Source organism: Pterocles gutturalis, unplaced genomic scaffold (genome assembly GCF_000699245.1).
Source record: "Pterocles gutturalis isolate BGI_N339 unplaced genomic scaffold, ASM69924v1 scaffold6282, whole genome shotgun sequence".
Lineage (NCBI taxonomy): Eukaryota > Metazoa > Chordata > Aves > Pterocliformes > Pteroclidae > Pterocles > Pterocles gutturalis.
This window is the reverse complement of record NW_010115164.1, coordinates 23,393-43,390: the sequence shown is the minus strand read 5'-3', so window position 1 is coordinate 43,390 and position 19,998 is coordinate 23,393. Positions and strand designations below refer to the sequence as shown.

The window sequence follows — 19,998 nt, the reverse complement described above, 5'->3', positions numbered from 1 at the left end:
GTGATGATCTGCATGTTTTTATTAAGCTAGTTTGTGCCTTCACTGTATTGATTCATTCCTTCTGTTAAGGAAAAACTGGTTAGGATGGTTGTGTGATGGTCGGTAAGGTATGACAGTATTCTCAGAATAAACAAAACTAGACTAAAAAAAACCCAAAACCCGATAATGTTGGTTTTATGTGAATGACTTGTTCTTCAAAGCTTTCAAGTGGAAGGGTTATGCTTATTCTCAAGTACAAATTATGAATATTAACAGAAGCGGCATATACCTCAGCAATGAAATAACACTTGTATTTTTAATGTAGGCCTTGTTTATCTTTCTGTGTTTTGGAAGTTCTTAATCTATTTGTTTTAGCATTGAACTGCATTTTCTTCAGCTTGCTAGAGTGGTCATCAAAAGACATCAAAAGACACTAGAAAAGAATAATAATTTTAAGATTTTTCATTCCTAAAATAATTTTCCTAGTGGTCATCTGAGATCTCCTTCCTTATTGCTCCACAGGCATTGATCCTTGTTAACAACAAAATCAGCAAAATAAGCCCATTAGCTTTTGCTCCTCTGAAGAAACTGGAAAGACTTTACCTGTCCAAGAACAACCTGAAGGAACTCCCAGAAAACATGCCGAAGTCTCTTCAGGAGATACGGGCTCATGAGAATGAGATCACCAAGTTGAGGAAAGCTGTCTTTAACGGACTGAATCAAGTGATTGTCTTAGGTACGAGCATGAAAAATTATTAAAAAATCAACTCAGTGTTTTTTCAAGATGTTGTTTTTAGTTCAGCCAGTGTTTTTATGTAGAAAGCCAAGAAATCCTCCAATAAATTGTACCTCCAAATTAGCTTTGACCTGAAGGATATAGGTACCTACCCTTCAGCACAGCTCACAACCATGTTTTGTTGGCAGAACTAGGCACCAATCCAATCAAGAGTTCAGGCATTGAAAATGGAGCTTTTCAGGGGATGAAGAGGCTCTCCTACATCCGTATTGCGGACACCAACATTACTAGCATCCCAAAAGGTAAGAAATTCAATTAATATTTCAGAGATTTGCAAAAGTATAATATAGTGACTTCTGGCCAATTGGAAAAAAAAAAAAAAGAAAGAAAGATTATGAAAGGTTTTTGAGGCAGTCCTTAGAGTATTTGTTGCTTGACTGGTTTATTTTTTGGTCTGTTGACTTTTGTTGGTTTGGAAAATTTCGTCTTTCCTATTATGAGAAGCTACACAAGAGGTTTACTGTCAAAAGTAAGCCATTTTATGTTATTTTGCTTGTCTTGTCGCATTGCTGAAAAATAAAGTGGAAGAATGTTTTCCCCCTCCAACCCTGGTTTGTGAGCCTGATGAGCATTATACAGATATAAACTCATGTAGAATTAAGTGAAGTTCTACAAGCATAAAATCAGGCCTCCACAAGACTGTGGATTTGAAGCCAAAAATACTATTCCTATACAAAACAGAAACATTTGCTATTTTAAAAACCACTTCATTGCAGATTGCTACAAAATAAGAACAACATCAACATAACCCATTAGAAAACAATGAAACAAAACAAAACAGGATTATTCCAATCCAGAGGAAATTATATTCAATATATTCATACTTCAGACAGCAGATTGTTTTGAAATAGCTGGAAAGTTTTCGAAAGTTAATACTAGTTGCTATTTCTTTCTTCTCACATTTCCTGTTTTGGATGTTTCTTTGAGGGACCTCAGATAGTTAAAATATTTGGTTCTCTGATAAACAGAATTTGAAAACTAGTATGTGCTCTACCTAACATGCAAACTAGTCTGTGCCCTCATCTTTATAATCTCCTTTTCTGCTGCTATTTGTTAAATATTTAGGTGACAAATGTTTGTAGATTTACATATGTGGTTAGTGTGGCTAAAATGAAGGCTCTCTCTTGCAGTATTATATACGTCCCATTTACATAATACGAAGTCTAGATTTTATATCTGGGAAGAATTTCATTTAGCTGTTTTTTAAAAATTAACTATTCTATGATGACCTTAGGAGCTTCATCTTATTTAATTCTAAATAAATTGTTGTTAGCTGTTTTCAGTTTCCCTGACAGTGAAAGTTCCTTGTTTCATTCAATGAATTGTTCTTAGCCATGTCTAGTAAAAATCTTTCTCTTGTTGTCAAACAGCCTCGATATAACACTAGTCCTTTAAAAAAAGATAATTCAGTTTTATCAGAAGTAATTTGATGGTGTTCTCTCTTTCAGGCCTTCCCCCATCCCTTACTGAACTTCACCTTGATGGCAACAAAATCAGCAAAGTCGATGCTGATGGTCTGTCTGGACTCATCAACTTGTCAAAGTAAGAATTCGTTTTTTCTTTTCACATAAGACATAAGTTGAAATTGTAACCACCACACACACAAGTAGAAAATGTTATTCTGGCTTCATGAATGTTATCATCATTGAAGCAGAATGTAACTCACCAGGATAAATCTTCTAAGGACTTGTGTACTGACTTAAGAGAACAAAACACTTCTTTTTTTTTCTGAGAACACTTTCCGTCTGTTTTTAATTATGAGTGATGTATGCCCAGGACAACTGTTTCTCTGATTTAAAAAAAAAAAGAAAAAAAAATATTAAAAGAGTAATTAGATTTTTTAATGATGTCATGCCCTTTTCATTGTATGTCCATCATTAGTTTATACGGTTTATACAGTTTTCTTTGGACACTGCATTGCTCATGCAATTTCCTCTGGAAACTGAAGAAAAAAGCACACGGGATTGCAACAGTGTTTTCTCTGTTTCTCAAGAAAGGCAAGTCTGCAATGAGTCCAAGAACATGACAAAAAAGTAATCATACAATATAAATGAAAAAGGGTCAGTTTTTCAGGGTGCTTGTATTTTTCTAATCCATGAATATGTTGCTGAATAAGTTTCTCTAACTGTAGGAAAACATAAGAAAAATTCCAGAAGACTAGTTACAGAAATACAGAATTATTTGTGAATCAGTTCACAATAAATAACATGCTAAAATAGTAAAACAGGCCTTTAATACAAGGTATTTTAATACTATGATACTTCAAAACTTTTGTATGAAAATGGAAGTGAAATTGATCTAAAAGATCACTGGTCAGATTACTAGATCTAATTCCTGGTTCTTCATCTCAATCATTCTGCTTGTCATAATGAAGGCAGAAAACAGAAATCAAAGAAATATTTACTAAGCAACAGGAGTTAGATTTACCACTGTTTATAGTATCTTGGAAAGCAATTTAGTGCAATGAGGTATGTAGTAACTTAATAGGTATTTTGAATCTGGCAATTCCAGCTTGATAAGGCTTAGAACAGCTTTCTAGAGCTTGTCAAATAAGGCACTTCAATTCACGTTTGATGTTCATATTTGATTCATCCCCACTCAAAAAAAGTCTGCTCCTGGATTTTAATGAAAAGATAAGAATACCATATTTATGGGTTAGGGAACTATGAAACAGTTACTGATAGTGACAGAGGCTTAGTATAAAATGTAACATTCTCCAGAGAAATGATAAAGAAAACTTCCAAAACCAGAACAAGATCATAACTACTCAGGTAGAGAGTATTTACTTTACTGGGGAAAGTGTGTCAGCTGTCCTGCAGATGACCCAGTTTTTCTGCTTTTTCACATTAATACTTCGAAAATGCTACAAGCAACATCACATGGACAATATTGTTGGAAGGCCTTCTTAAGACATAAAGTTTTATGCAACAAGTGCTGATAGACTGCTAAAAATATCTAACCTTGGTCTGCTTCCATTGTGACTGTACTGCACGGAGAAGCAAGATACTCTGTTGACTGAGTTTTGGAAATGTGGAGCTGCTCAGAGCAGGTACCAAGTTTTACAGGGTAAATCTAAGGGTCAGAATGCCCCTTGCATCACAGAAACAAGCTACTGAAAAGTAGCTTTTCTTTATACGTGTAAGACTTCAGGAACATCAGTATGGGATCAGACCACTCTGCTCCTGGATCATGTCAACACATGCTCAGCAGTCTAATTGCTGACCTAAAGCACACTTAGGCGTTGAGAAAAAGGTCATTTTTCTGACTGTGTTAAGGTGTTTTGAACTGTAGAAGAGCTTTGTGTAGATCTACTGTTCATTTTCTTTTGCATTCTTGAGTTCTAGCAGAAAGCTCATAATTGTCCTTTTTATTTGTTTTCCTTGTAAAATTACTCTTGAGCTCCACAGGAGGATATACACATTACATAACTGATATTATTAAAGTCTAGAGCCTATTAAAATTTACTAAAGAGATCTAGCTCCATACAGTGGAAGTTGCATCAAGCCCTGAGTAACGATGATCTTGAGCAACATGAAGTGTCTTAAAGGGCATATAACAAAAAAGTGGAAATGGGCAAGCAGGGATGTTGGAGGCAAAAGAAGGTGAAAAAACATTTGAGATTTTCTTAGATTTTAGATATGTTTTTGATTATGTTATTCAATGATTTAGGACACTGTGACTAGGTAAGCTAAAACACTGGAAATATGTTACATATTCACTAAAATAAAAGGAAAAGGTATGTTAATATAGTAAGTAAAGGTGATTTTTCAAATTCTTCCCTTTTTGTTCCCATGGGAAAAAGAAGAGAGACGAATACCATATTCTTTCCTAACACTCTTAATCACTCTGTATTTTACACACTAATGCTGTCTCATTTCATTTGTAAACATAGCCGGGAGTGACTGAGAGTTTGTTCAGAACACATTTAGATGAGATGCAATTACATGTAATTTCACTGCTCATGGGAGCTAGATCCATATTTCTACAAAGTCCTCCAATTTTTTCCCTAAAAGAGTTTCACTGCATGAGCTAATCCAGAGCTGGATCTTGTCATCCTTATGGTGTATAAAGGGGTTACTTTTGCTTCAACAGACCAATATGAAAGTCAGACGTGCTTTTTTTCATGCTAATCTCCCTAGGTGTGACACATCTGCTTATAGGCTTGCGTATGTAGGCAGCATATATTTAGATATGTGTCAACCAAGAATTTATAGTATTTTCACAATTTTTTTTACCAATCCTTTTAAAGATATTTACTAGAAGTACCCATTACTGAAGTCCTTTGCAGACATTCTGTAGATCTTCAGACCAAATTGCTCTGTAGGATCAAATCCCCCAAGCTTTGCTAAATCTTGATGTATTCTACTCAAAAAGAATTTTGTTTCAAATGAGAAGTCTTCCTGACCAAATTCTATCAAAGAAATGGGAAAAAAGTTTGCCAAAGGAAAAAAAGATAAAGCAAAATAGGTTTAGCCTTTATAGAAAGAATTTTCTCAAAGGATAACACTCATGATGATGATAACTCCTGCAGAATTACCACTGAATTCCTTACTGCAACACAGAGCATTGTGACTTATGAGAGTCTCTTGAAAAAATTCCACAGTTTTGTAATTGCAAACCAAAATAGTATTAACACAGAAATACACAGATAGGACCAGCTTTTCCAAATTGGGCATAAACTGTGCTAGTAAACCCAGAATGTGGATGTATAAAGCAGAAAGGATGATTTTGTGGTGAAAGGTCTGTCCTGGAACCTAGGAGTAATGTGTACGTCCCACTTCTGTGTCCTTTTTTTTCATTATGTATGACTCAGCTCCTGTTTCCACTTTGCAACACGGCTCCAACTACATAAGCATCTTAGAAGGACGTGGTGAAGATTTAAACTTAACAGTTCTAGTCACACTGGGTTATGTATTTTGACAAAGAAAGTTACAGCCAGTGTCCCTAAAGTCACGGAAGAAACACTTATTCAGCTTTTAAAGAAAGACTGGTGCCAATGGAGATACCAGTACATATTTACAGTGGGATTAACCACATAGCTCATGAAAGCATGCAGTACCATGGGCACAAGTTGAATGATAATTATGATAGTCCACGTCAGATGTCAAATATATTTAAATATGTATATCTAAACTAGTTCTCCATGGTAACTCTGTTTCTCACGCGTAATTCTGAAAATTAGCCTGGTCTGTTCTACAACAGTAGTGTATAAAAGTAATCAACCCAAGAAAGGTGGTTATATTAGCAAGTTTAAGTTTGTTTTGTTTTTTGTTTTTTGTTTTTTTTTTTTAGATTGGGTCTCAGCTTCAACAGCATTTCTTCAGTTGAAAATGGCTCTCTTAACAATGTACCTCATCTGAGGGAGCTTCATTTGAACAACAATGAACTTGTCAGAGTACCTGGTGGGCTGGGTGAACACAAATATATCCAGGTAAAGTTTATCATACTGCCTCAGAGAGCAATAGTAGAAAGATTCTGAGTGGTAACTCTGTGGTTATTCAGCCTTGAACAGAAGCACACACAGTATTTGTGCAAAAGGTAACTTAATGTAAAATTTCATAAACTGTTGAACAGGCATGGAAAAGTTGCAAGCAAAAGGAAGAGTCTTATTCTGATTTTTGTGTGGATGTGTCTATGGAGGTCTGTATATCTGGAAGTGTGCATTTGTATCTCTTTGTGTCTGAGGGGAAGAAACAACTATAGGATTATTTGTGTACTTTGATTTCCTCTTTACTAAAAAGATGCTTTCAAAGAACATTCCTTCTGTTGATTTTTTTTTTTTTCAATTCTACACAGTGACATTTTACAACCTTTCCCAAGAACGTTCCCTTTGGTATCTCACAAAGCTATGCCTTCAGGAGGGCAAAGAGACACCATATATGTTTCACATCGGCAGTATTTTTGAGATCTGTGTGGCTGGATAACTAGAAATATGGCCTCTTGGAACCAATTAAAATCCGTCTTCCCTTGGACTAAGATTTTATGGTAAAAAAAGCCTCCAAAGAATGAAGACTTCCAAATGTAAATCACCACTCGCATGTAGCTTAGGAAAATTCATCAGAAAAGGTGACTCTGGAGGAAAGTAATATTCATCAGCTATTTTAAATCTTCATTAGTGATTACTTTGGCTCTGAGTCCTGTACAGTTGCACTCATGAGAGCAAAAGTATTAGAGCTGGAGTGAAACTAATTAGCACCAAATGCATTCTTTATATACAGCACATGCTTCTGAACCACAGCACTGTATTAATAATTCCATATCTTTGACTCCTTTTTTTGGTTACAGTATGATCAGATGATAATAATATTATTAGATTGCCTTGCACAGTTTCTGCTCTTTCTGTAGAAATTATTTCTAATTTGGTATACTCTAGGTACTGCAAAAGGTAAGCAGAATCATGCATTTGTTTGGAAAAAAAGGATATATTATTACTCTGTATAACATTGCGCAATATATACCAAGTACTTGACATCAAATAATTTATCCTATTTGCCACAGTAGCTCTATTTCTCACTTCTGTACTTCTATGCTTTTCAGGTGGTCTATCTTCATAACAACAAAATTGCTTCAATCGGTATCAACGACTTTTGCCCTCTTGGCTACAACACCAAAAAGGCTAGCTATTCCGGTGTGAGTCTCTTCAGCAACCCTGTGCAGTACTGGGAAATCCAGCCCTCTGCCTTCCGATGTATCCATGAACGCTCTGCAGTACAGATTGGAAATTACAAATAGATGTCTAAAGATGGGGTTTGGTTGTGTTTCAGCTAAAGTACCTGTTGTGATAGGCCTGTTGAAAAAAATTGTTGCTAACAATTAAAGCCAAATACCAGAAACTTCACTTTAAAGTGGAGATGATCCATTGATGTAGAATAAATGAATAATTACAAGTTGTACAAGTTGTACCATCAAAAAGAATTGCCAACTGTGCTTTAAACTGACTTATTTCAGCCTTCTTTTCCAGCATGCTTTCTGTGGCATTTTTCAGTTTGCTGAATGCTACAGGTTTTCAGATTCCACTGTATATGAGATTCGGAGTAAATATTTGTCAAGCTATGATATATTAAAAAAACCAAAAACAATAGTGATTGAGGTTATTTTTATAGCCACAAAAAAAAAATAGTAGAGGAAAAAAGGACTCTCAAATCATCTCGAGACTTGAGAAGATGAGAGTTACCTCCTTTAAATTTATTTCAAGCCCTGGAGGTTTAAAAATATCCACCATAATACTAAGCTAATTCCGAATGTATCTATTTAGCAGAGGCAAATAAAGTTGTTGCTAATGTCATTATTTTGGGAAAAATAAAATAAATTAATATTGTACACATAGTTCTTTTAAGTTTGCCATTCTCCTAGAGCAATGCTATTGAGGATTAGCCTAACATAATCCTATTGAACAAAATAATGAGTAGTCTGCAGTACAAAACCTGTAACCTATGTTTGGAGCTCAATGACTAAATTTTTCTAGGGCAAATCCCTCTCACCTTAGTCACAAGAGCAGTTTTAATGACTTCAGTGAGACTGCCTTGCAGAGTATGGTATTAGGGTTTAGTCATTGGTGTCAATCCATGTATATATCTAAAACAAAAATAATAGCAGTTCACTGTGCACTTGTTCTGCATTGTACATTCATCAGCATCCTTTACTGTTTTTGTTTTTAAACAGTGTTTTTAATTGTCAAGTAGAGATATGCAGGCTCCCCATCTAATGAATTTGTGGAATTCAGATTATAAACAAAATCATAAGCATAGCAAAATATGAAGTAAAATAACTGCAAGGCCTAGCTGGACATTGCTGGGACATCATTCATAGAAGTATCTTCTTAGAGTGATTTGAAGCCCTCTGCAAATTGGGATCCTTCAACCCATACCAGTGGGTAACAAGCACATCAAAGGTAGGCTGCACATTTCTACTGTCAATCTACAAAGCTAAATATATACTCAATAAAAATGTCACCTTAAAAGAATCTTCTGCAGCCTCTTAATACTCCAAGGTCAATCTCTCTAATTTGTAAAACTTATATGTCATTTATATTAAATAATAATGTAATACAGGCAAACTCAAAAGTGTTTGTTTTTATTTTCTATTTTGATAGCATAACATAGTGTGTCAGAACTTTAATTATGATTAAGTCTTGAAAACTGAACATCTTTGTCATGGTGATAGCTCAAGTAAGAGCAAGATGTGTGAGTGAAATTCTTTTCCTTCGAGACTTTCATTCATAGGTATTTTTCCTAGAAAATAAATATATTCTCTTTATAGTTGTCATTTATTCAGGTAACAAATAATTACAAATACGTATTAATTACTGCAGCCATTACACAAAAGAATAATGTTTGCACTCTTGCTAGCTATCTTCTTCATATAGTAGCCAAAGATTTCCCCCATTTGCATCCCTTTTTTCTTCCGGGTTTCACACATTCTGAGTGTTATTTTTAAATAAAACTCACAGTACATTATATCTTTCTATCACCAGAAGGAATACCCTTCAGAAAATCAGCACTTAGATTTTCTCCTTTTGGTTCTCAGTTGGATGTCTGCTACTATTCAGAGAGAGTCTTAGTGCAAAAGGCTAAGCACTGGCATTTCAATAGAGAACAAAGCATGGTCTTAGACTGAACAACTCCACGGGGTTTGTATGTACACGGTTCAAATGAGCAGATACAGATACAATATACAGGAAGAGATTTATACAATAAATAATAACAACCACTTATTACATAAAACTTCATATAAGCATATACACCAACTTTCAATTTTTCCTTCTGTGGCTTTAAGATCTCTCCAGACTAAGGCTTTTCTTTCAAAACAGAAGGAAATTTAAGTCCAGAAGAAAATAGCTGAGCCTAGTCCTCCTCTGTAATACCTATGGTATCTCCCATACCAAGCTTGCTGCTCTCTGTGCTAAAACACAAGCTATTCCTCATAAAATACATTCTCTGCTAACAACCAGGGGCTGCCAAGATAGCAGGACTTTCCTGATTCACAGACTGGCACAATAAAACAGAATAAGTAAATCCTATAACATGAGACCTCAGCCAGATCATGACAGATTCAAAAGGTCAACAACACACTGTTGATTTTCCCTAAGTTGTGCAGCCACACCCACAGTGTCTAACTGACAGGACCCTATCCTGAGTTCAATCCACATACAGCAGCTGCAGAGACTTCAAAGCAGCAGGAAGCCCAATACTTTTTAAACTACTTTTCATATAAATACAGAACAGATGGCTCTTCCACATAAAGACAAAGCAAAACAAACCAAAAAGAAAGAAAGAAAGAAAGAAAGAACGAACTCAAACAAACTATAAACAGAAAGGGCAGAAAAAAATAAGAGAGCTAAAGTAGAAAGCCTTTAGGTCCACTAGTGCATCTCCGATCCCTCCATAAAGTGTGAAGATGGTAAACAGTCACAAAATAACCTGTAGGACTCAAAGACATGAAGCAATAAAATCCTTATTTCCCTGTACAGCCTAAGGCATCTTATCCCTTCCTGCATCCCTGGGCCACAGAGGGGTCATAGCAGGCAAAGGGTGTGACCATCTCACAGGTGTGAGAATAGACCCCCCCCAGGGAGCCTGAAACAGAACATATTTTAATAATCTAAATATTCAAGTTGGTGGAAGCAAGAGCTATGAGAATCAAAAGGTGCAGTGACAGATCTTCAGCTGCAAGAATGATGGAAGAATTTAACTGGTGCACAGAGGCTTATTGCTTCCACCAAAAATAAAATTATAAAAAATCCAAACTAAAATAACAGCACTTGCTTGTGTTTTCTTTTTAAAAAGTATTGTTCTCATAATATTTTAAAAAATCTTTCTGTGATATAGAAGACAGAATAACCAAATTAGAGACAACAATGTATTTTCTATCATCTTAATAACGCCTATGATTCATCACACTACTTAGGAACATGCTTGAGTAAACATGTGGACTTCTCTTTTTCCTATTTAAAGAGCTTTTCAGAATTATGGCCAATATTTCCTGCTATTTTTTTGATATATAAATGTATAATTTTTCACCTATTTGTTAATCTTATTAGAGTGTTAATTAAAATCCTGTAAGAGGTTTTTAACAAAAGAAAATACTCCTGTCTTCTACTGAATTGACTAAATAAGTTGGAAATTAAAAGGCTGTCTTGAAGAATTGATGCTTCTTTAAGCTTTTACTGCAGTTTCATGGCAATACTGTAAATTTATTCTTTTGCTTTTCTCATTTATATTTTTCTTAATTAATGATATCCCTCACGTTTAGGCTTTCCAAAACTACATGCACAGGAAAAAAACCCTTAAATCCCTGTCATCAATGTGTTGCTCTGATTTCCAGGCCTGTAGATTTTTTTCAGTTCCCTCCTCAGACTGCTTCTCAAATCCTCTAAACACAGGGTCATGGGCAATTTTGCCCATGTCCTGGCTTTTTTGACCTACTAGTGAACCACTTTGTCACTTTGTTGTAATATTTTTCTGCTTTTTTTTTTTTATTATTTTTAAACAGATAGTATTATCTGCTTCACGGTCATACATACAAATTCTCAGAAAGCTGAGAAATTGCTTTTGTTCAATGTTAGCATTGATGTCATGCCTCCATAATATCATATGCAAAATAACTAGAAAAGATTACAAAAGACTTTCTGATCCCACCACTACTCTGAAGTGCCATCTAGTGTCATTGAGGAACAGTAACAAAGTTACTGTTCAGCAATTGTGAAAACCGGGAGGAAAGATGTTTATGAGCCTTTATGAAAAGAGGCTACACAAATTCACATGCTTACTCTGCTGTTTTTTTTTTTTTGTGTGTGTGTTTTTTTATATTTTTTTTTTTAATTTTTTTTCCAACAGAGAGCATAGCTGTGAAATTAGTAGCCTTTTTGGACATCCACAGATCCACTGTCAAATATTCTTGCTTTGCACATAGATCTGTTTTTGCTCATACTCTCTGAATGTACACATTGCACTGAAATAAATTTTACTGCAGGGACTGGCCTACATCTCTGCATTTTTTTTTTTTTTTCAGAAGAAGTGACCTTGTTTTCCATGGTCACTACCAAGCTATTGCTAGGTGGTTGGGTTTTGGGTTTTTTTCCATTTCAATTTTTAAACCACCAAAGGGGTTTAGTTGGTGCTAGTTTAGTTGGAAATAGTTTATTCAAGAGAAAGAAATCAAGGTGCATGTTAGTGGCAAGTTTACACAAGACTAGAGTGGAAACATAGGCTGTGAGATGCTCCAATATTAAGTGCATAAACTTCAAACTGAAATAGTGGAACAAAAAATAGTTGATAAATTTTAGCATAAAACATTACCCCAACAGTGCTGCAGCAGCTCCAGCTGCAATAGAACAAAATATCTATACACCTTCTGAAAAGGCACAAAAACTGTTTTAGTGTTTGAATTAAACACAACACAAACACTTAATCAACTGGATTCATCAATAGATATGTTTAAAGTGACATAAAACGGCCTTTGGTCTCTTGCCATGCTTCCTGCTCTGGAAGTTCAGGACTGCCAGTGTACCAGAAGTACCTGAGGACCAGTCTGGATGCAGGCGCTGCAGAGAGCTGCTTACCCTGCCTGTTAAACTCCCCACCTTCCTTTCTGAGATATAAAGCTGTGGTTTCTTCAAAACTGCTTTGTCAGGCTGTCCTCTTACTCACTGTGTACATTATGCTGCTTGAAAGCTTGGGAGATTACCTCTGTGTGGGTGTCTTAAGTCAGCAGACCAGAAGAATGTTCATGCTCTGTTACTGCCTGCTTAAACTGGGACTTAAATCAACTTACATCTGTGGGAGAAAGGAAGGACAAAACTATGAAAAAATGGTATTGCCTTAATCATATATATACATGCACACACTTTTTAGATTGTAGCATAATATTAAAAAAAAATACAAAATAAAGGGAACTAATAACAAAATCAGAGAATCTGCAGTGTGAGGAGAAGCAGTGATAGTCATGCTTCTGAATCCGCATGTACGGCTGCAGCAACCAGCACAGGGAAGAAGGTTTTGGAAAATTACAAACATTGTAGGCCTTGCATCTGCAAGCATTTACCCATATGAATAGTTCCAGTGTTTTCAGTCAGAGGAACTGAAAGCTAGAGTTGAGGACTCAGTTTTGAAAGGAAATTAAACAAAAGATGCCATCCACTGTCTAAATATAAAAGGCAGTTTTTAAACAAACAACCCCTATCTATCTAAACCACCTCCATCCAGAAAAGTTTCATACAAAGAATTGTTCCAGGTACTGTCTTTATCTCACACCTAGATGAAGATAAGATGAATACTTGCAAATCATGATTTCTGCTGATAAATGGCATTATATTTTTCTTATATGCACAAATATTAATCAATAGTTTTATCGCTGTTAGCATTTGTCAGAATGGACAGCAGAATATGTACAGCTTTATTCTATATACAAATGGTTACAATTTTCATATCTAACATGAAATCATCAAAATTCCATGTTTTTTTACAGCTCTTTATGTTATTGACTCAACAGCATTGAAGTATAGAATTTATGATAAATCATACTTAGACCTTTTATTATTTTTCAGCTAAGATATTAAACTCCATATTATATTTGAATGAAAAAGTCTTAAGGATTTTGTTACTATTTTTGCAAACTTCAGGTTTAGACAAGTTCCATTATTGCTTCCAGATGAAGACTTTAATTGAGATTAATTAGGCTAGTGCTTCTCCACACATCAACTTTTTAAAGTGTTCAAATCCTAACAAAGGCATGGAAAATAGGGACCATGTGTCTGCTACTGAATGCATGTTAGAAAGCCCTTTCGACAGGAAATCTCAGAACCAATTAAGCTAATCATGTAGTATTGTGCTGATGGAACCTTCCATCTTTTAATTTCAAGGTATTGAATCTTTTGCAGGAATCAAACGATTATAAAGAATAAACCAAATTCCAGAGTGCAGAAAAAAAAAAAAGGAATTTCAAACTGCATAAAATAATCTTGACATGAAAGATAGAATGATTCTAAAGATTGCTTGACTATATTAGAAATTCTAGACAACTGAAATGCTTCAAAAGGATTATTCACTTCTGAGAATAATACTTCAGAGGTTTGTCCATACACATCATTCTCATGTGGAAGGAGAAAGTGGATGTGTTGCAATGAAGTCTTGAAACAAAGCACTCTCTTTGAGGTGTTGGCTAACAGAGAGCGACTGAGAGATTCTAAACCTCAGGTGATTTAGTGTTTCACCATGCCACCACTAAAATGAAAGGAAAAGATTAACCTTTCTGGGTATTTTTTTTTCTCTTCTATTCTTTACTGTTAATTTCCATCATCAAGTTCTTTAAAGACATGCCAGTCATTTTTGATGTAGAGTAGGAGCCACTGCACGTGTAGGTTACATGGAGATATAGAAGATTGTGTGAATTTCTGTTCAACAGATGCAGATAATGGGATTTTTATAGAAAAATTAAGTAGCTAGGTTCCTTACTGCTGTGAAAGGACCAAATTACTGTGAAAGAGTAATATTTCCTTCGAACTTCCTTGTCAGAATTCTGACCCACAGGATTGTTGTGTTCCCTAGATCTTTTTTTGAATGTGCTCACACTAGGGAAAAATACAAGTACACCGTGATTTTAGATTATTTTGCAGACCTGAAAAAGAACAAGACAACAGGAATAAGAATTGGAGAAGATGTGTTCCACTTATCAAAGCTTTGCCCTACAGAGGAAGAAGCTGAGGACGCCTCCTACTTCTCTCCACCCTCCATCCCAGTTCAAGTGAGAGAGGAGAGCTTTTTAGCCACTTGGCCACTTCATGGTCAGCTTCTGGGCTGGTATGAGGGCATGTGTGGTAGTACATGAACAATTGTGAATCTCATGAAGGTCAAGGCAGCCCCAGTATCAATACAGACTGGGTGACAAATGGATTAAGAGCAGCCCTGTAGAGAAGGACTTGGAGATACTAGTGGATAAAAAATTAGATACATGCACTTGCAACCCAGAAGGCCAATCACATCCTGGGATGCATAAAAAGAAGCCTGGCCAGGATATCAAGGAGAGTGATTCTCTCTCTCTTTTCAACTCTCGTGAGACCCCACCTGGAGCTGTGCATACAGTTCTGGGATCGTCAGCACAGGAAAGACATGGATCTGGTAGAGAAGGTCCAGGAGAGGGCCACGAGAATGGTCAGAGGGCTGGGACGCCTCTCCTGTGAAGAAAGGCTGAGAGAGTTGGGGTTGTTCAACCTGGGGAAGAGAAGGCTCCGGGAAGACCTTATTGCAGCCTTTCAATATTTAAAGGGGGCTTATAAGAAAGAGACACACTTTTTACCAGGGCCTGTAGTGACAGGACAACTGGCAACAGTTTTAAACCGAAAGAGGGTAGATTTAGTTTGGATATACGGAAGACATTCTTTATGTTACGGGTGGTGAGACACTGGAACAGGTTGCCCAGAGAAGTAGTGGGAAACCTACCACTGGAAGTGTTCAAAACCAGATTGGAAGGGGCTTTGAGCAACCTGATCTAGTGAATGATGCCCTTGCTCAAGGCAGGGGATTGGACTAGATGATCTTTAAAAGTCCCTTCCAACCCAAACCATTCTGTGATTTCTTATGCAGCACCAGACCTCTGAGTACACTGGGAGGCTCTTGCTGCCATGACCATACTCTTCCAGAGCCTCTGCCTACCTAGACATCTATCACTTGTTGTCCCAGGAACTACATTTAAGCTCAGGTCCTTGTCTTTTCCCTGAGCTTATTGACAGGGTTCAGCAAAGGAGGGTAACTGTGCAAGAGAAGGCAAGCTGGGAGATAGCAGTTATATAAGGTGGGGCAGCAACCTCATGAGCAAGGTGCACAGGCCCACAGCACCTAATGAAGAAGAGCAGAGCGGGTTTGTTGACTGTAAACAGGGCTGGCCGACCACGCAGTGACAGATCTCCACTGAGGAGGCAGATTCAATATCAAGCAAAGATATCAAGAAGATAATGCCAGGTACAAAACCAGGCACAGCATACCCACAACACAGCTACGGCTGGTGGTTCAGCTTAAATACAGCTGCTGGGGCAATGGCTGAAGGCAGCATGGCTGCAGAACATGGATGAAGCTGGTCAGGGCAATCAGAGCCTGCTGGTGTGCTCAGGGCCCAGAATGAGGTGTGTGGTCACATACAGAGCTTGCTGAAGTCCCCAGTTATTCCGATGGCCTTGTTTGCAGGCTTGAAATGCAGGAATTAAGAGGGTTCTTCCCTGAGGACACCCTCGGCTCCAAGTTTAACAGGCAGTTCAGACATACGCAAGATGACCTTTACTAGGCTGAGAGAACATAGTCATGGAGTAAAATGTTCAATATCACCTGAGTGAATTAAGAGCCCAAATGCTGTTTTTCAAGACCTTGGGATGTACACTTCCGAAAATGTTTTGACATGTGAATATGTGACAAGTCATTACTGTTGGTTTTCAGGAGAAGGATATCATGCTCATTGGTAAAGCAAACATCTTCCTTTACTGTGCTTTGAATTAAAATTTTGTGGGCTATCACCCGCACATCTGCTACCCACTTCCTTGAAAAGAATGACGCTTATGTGGGTTCCCTAGAAAAGCCACCCATCTGAGACAGCACAAATCGCTGATGGGTCCGGACATAGGGAACATCAAGATGCAGGCTGACACATGCTCAGAACCAGCCTTGCTCAAGCATTAACATTTGCATGCTTCAAAAAACTCTCTAAGTACCAGAAAGAAGGAAGAGTAAACCTCAGGAGGATAGGAGAAAATCAGGAAAGCCTCACCAAAACTCTTTTATAAAAGGTGTGGGTCTTTCTAACGTGATTGCCTTCTTTACGTTGTTTTCTGACACCAGATACTTTCAGGGTTATTCAATTATTGTTGTGCTAAAAGTGCAATAATAAATTGAAAGATTTAACTACTAAAACATAATATAAACCCCTTCCATTCATGAGAAAATTTATTGCAAGTGTGTAATGCTCAGCTCTGGAAACAAGGTCTCATTCTGCTTTCATGAAATTGGAATAAAAGCAAAGTAATTTGCTATACCGCAACTGGCTAGGCATATTATCAAAGTTATCTATGGGATAGGAACATGACCTAAATTATAGTGTTGCTCACCAGTACTGCTGTAGCTAAGTTTGTGTCAGCAATTCTATACGAAACCATCTTTTCCACTTAAAAATTATTCTGCTAAAGCTCAGAATCAGCTTATTTCTGGAACATATTTGTTTCTTGTTTGAAAATTATTCTTCAAAACTTCAGTATAAAGCAAGAATGACATATGCACACTCACACACATAAAAACACACATAAATTTTGTGAAAATTATGAAATTATAATTTGATAAAAATCACATTGTGGATCATCTAATGTAAGCAAGCCTTTGGACCTGAATGTCCATTTTCTTATTAATGGCCCAGGTTATATTCCAGAGTCTAAAGCTGCATCTGTATTATTAAGTGAAATGTTACCATCTTCCAGCTCCAGAACAACTGCCATGGTTTAGCCCTGTTGCCACTGTAAGGCTATCTTACCCTATGAAACAAGGTGGCTTCATTTAAACTCTCTGTTGAGAGTGGTAAGTCCCAAACCATGGCTAGGAATTGTTCAGTTCAGGCTAGAATCATGGAAATGCCATTTCTAATAAATTAATACTATAAAAAATGACTTGCCAGTGCCAGGGTCACTATGTGATTTACTAGCATAGGTAAGGCCTGAAGGGGAAGTAAGTCCTTCATTTGCTTGTAAGTTTTTGTTTTAAGTGTGGTGACATTCATATTTTGCATTGACCTACCTAAATATTGAGAATACTTTTACCTGCTTGCTATCTGAATGCTTTCCTGTGCCTTCTTCTCAGTCAGTTGCAATGCTTCCTTCAGCCCTTCATAGCAATGTTTGTCTGTCTTTATGTATTTTTGAACAGCTGATAACATGGAGTTCTGATCTGACTGAGACTTTGGAGGAGTTACAATATTTGATTGCAATGTTTTATTTTCCATACCTACAATCCAAAATAAATTACAACCCCACATTTAAAGAGAGAAGGAAAGAAATTCCCTCTAGGTTAGCTTCATGTTGCTATTCCAGAAAGGTGCAGCATCTTTGAAAATACTATTTTGTTTTGTAGCATAAAGTATCTACATAAGCAAAAGTAATTTTAAATATTAAGAAAGCATGAAAAAGACTACTGTGAAGCTAAAGGGATAGATGCTGATTCCAGTTATTGGTCCAAATCAGTTTGCAACTTAGCAAACAGACGTATATGTGTATAAACATACAGATACATAATTATTCAAGTACAATTGCTAAGTGCTTACTGAATTCAAAAAATACAAAAAGGTAGAGAAAAAATGGTCAGACTAAGTAAACAGAGGTCTAAAATCTATGGGAAGTGAACAAGAATACTTGAAAAGTGGGGTATTCTCTTTAATCAACACAGGAGGAGGGAAATGTTGGTGCTTGTCCCTTCTTGGCTTGGGTGGAGAGCAAATTAGATTTTAAGCACTTATGCATCAATACAAAAAAGCTTATGAAAGCTTGTGATGCAAAATCTCTTGAATTGTTTCTGTCCTTTCCAGTGTTTATAACTTATACAATTAGATATGAAATGTATTGACAAGCTTTGCTTGACTAAAACAAAATAAAACTGTTCAGGTGATGATCTAATGGAAACAGAAGACTGCCTTATAAATTTTTATTTGACCTTTCAAAAAATTCCCTTTTTTGGTTTATTTATTTATTTATTTTTTTAGAGGTGGTAAGAAAATGGAAAATACCTGTGGGGGAGTAGATCATGACTGTCTCTGGGCCTGTACATCTCATTTTGCTTGGCTCTATTTCTGTGACATTTCTTTGCAGCCATTGTGCTGAATACCCAGCTCAGAGAAGTCTACAGAGAAAATTGTTGGAAAAAATACCATTCAGACAGTTTACACAAAGTGAGGATATTACCTCACTTGGTAGACTGGCTATCTCCTGGACTGGAGCTCCAAGGGCACAATTCAGGTACCAAAACAACTGTCTAATGTAATTTTAGATTGCTCAGATGTTCCTGGCCTACTGCTACCATTTCAGGACAGGATAGGTCTCCTCAAGATCCTGAGTCGTAGCAGCCAGCCCCGCTCCCACTTTGATGCACTGTACAGTCCAGGGCATGTCAGACAGCAATACATGCCTTTGCACCACCAGCTGACTGAAGCCCCTTCACAACAGGCAATTGCCTAAATGCATATACCTCGTTACTAGGCACCGTGGAGTACTATGCTTTGTAATCAACAGCCACCTGAAAATGGGACAGGTCTTTAAGTCCTTTCTCATAAGTTATGCAGATGAGCTGGATACCCTAGAGTATCTCAAATTATACTAGATGCCTACATTCAGGTATCTGAATATGGTTATGGTGTCTGTTTGAGAGAGTTGAATCACTCCCTAAGCTCCTTAACTCTATTTACTAGATCTCCATTGATCATGAGGAGTGCTTGGACTCCTAGCATGCATGTAGCCACCTATGTCTGCTATCTTGCAGGATGTGAGATACGGCATCTGAGACTGTTTATAGAAAAGATGGTCTGCATCTTATGGAGAAGTGGAGGTAATTTTCATGATATATAAGATGGTGTAAATTATGAAATAAATAGCTTTTCTTATGGGAAATTTTATTTTGTGAGATTTTGCTAACAATGCCATGAAGCCCATAATAAAGCATTAGTAGAGTTTCTCAACACTGCACAATTCTTAAGACAAAAGGTATTGCATAAAACATGAGGTAAATCCACTCTGGACCTCCTTATGATTAATAAAGACAAGTTAATGAATGGATTGGAATGTTGTGGTTGCCAAAGCTGACCATTGAATATGGTCAAAAGCAAGTTTCCAGTCAGTATTTCAGAGGAGCTCAATGTCCCCAAACAGGAAAAGGATGAGTAAATTTGTCTGGGAGGAAAAAATTAGAAGAAAAATAAGAATACTTATACTTTAAAAGAATTTAAGAGATTGTCCTCAAATACCTTTTCACCTCTGATTTTTCAATTAAAAAAGGCCAGTTTTAGTCACAAGCTTGCTTGTTTCAGTAGAAAAGTGAAATGCACTTTGAAGTGAAAAAAAGTAAAAAGTATGAGACATGAAGAATGAGGAAATATAAAGCGTGTATATAATAATGTCTCTGTACATGTTAGTAATAAAGCAAAAATGAAACTGAGTTGCACTGAAGATATCAATGACAGATCCATATATGGCATGGCTGAAGATAGTTCGA

General features: G+C 36.6%; 1 protein-coding gene across 1 annotated transcript; it reads left to right on the top strand.

Moving 5' to 3' along the window:
- Window positions 1-501: 501 nt before the first annotated feature.
- DCN (decorin) lies at window positions 502-8,101 on the top strand (the record flags this gene model as incomplete). Its single annotated transcript, XM_010075073.1, has 5 exons — window positions 502-715; window positions 904-1,017; window positions 2,224-2,317; window positions 6,068-6,206; window positions 7,313-8,101. Coding segments are annotated over 5 exons (756 nt in total), but the record flags the coding sequence as incomplete, so codon positions are not given.
- Between the last annotated feature and the right edge of the window lie 11,897 nt (window positions 8,102-19,998).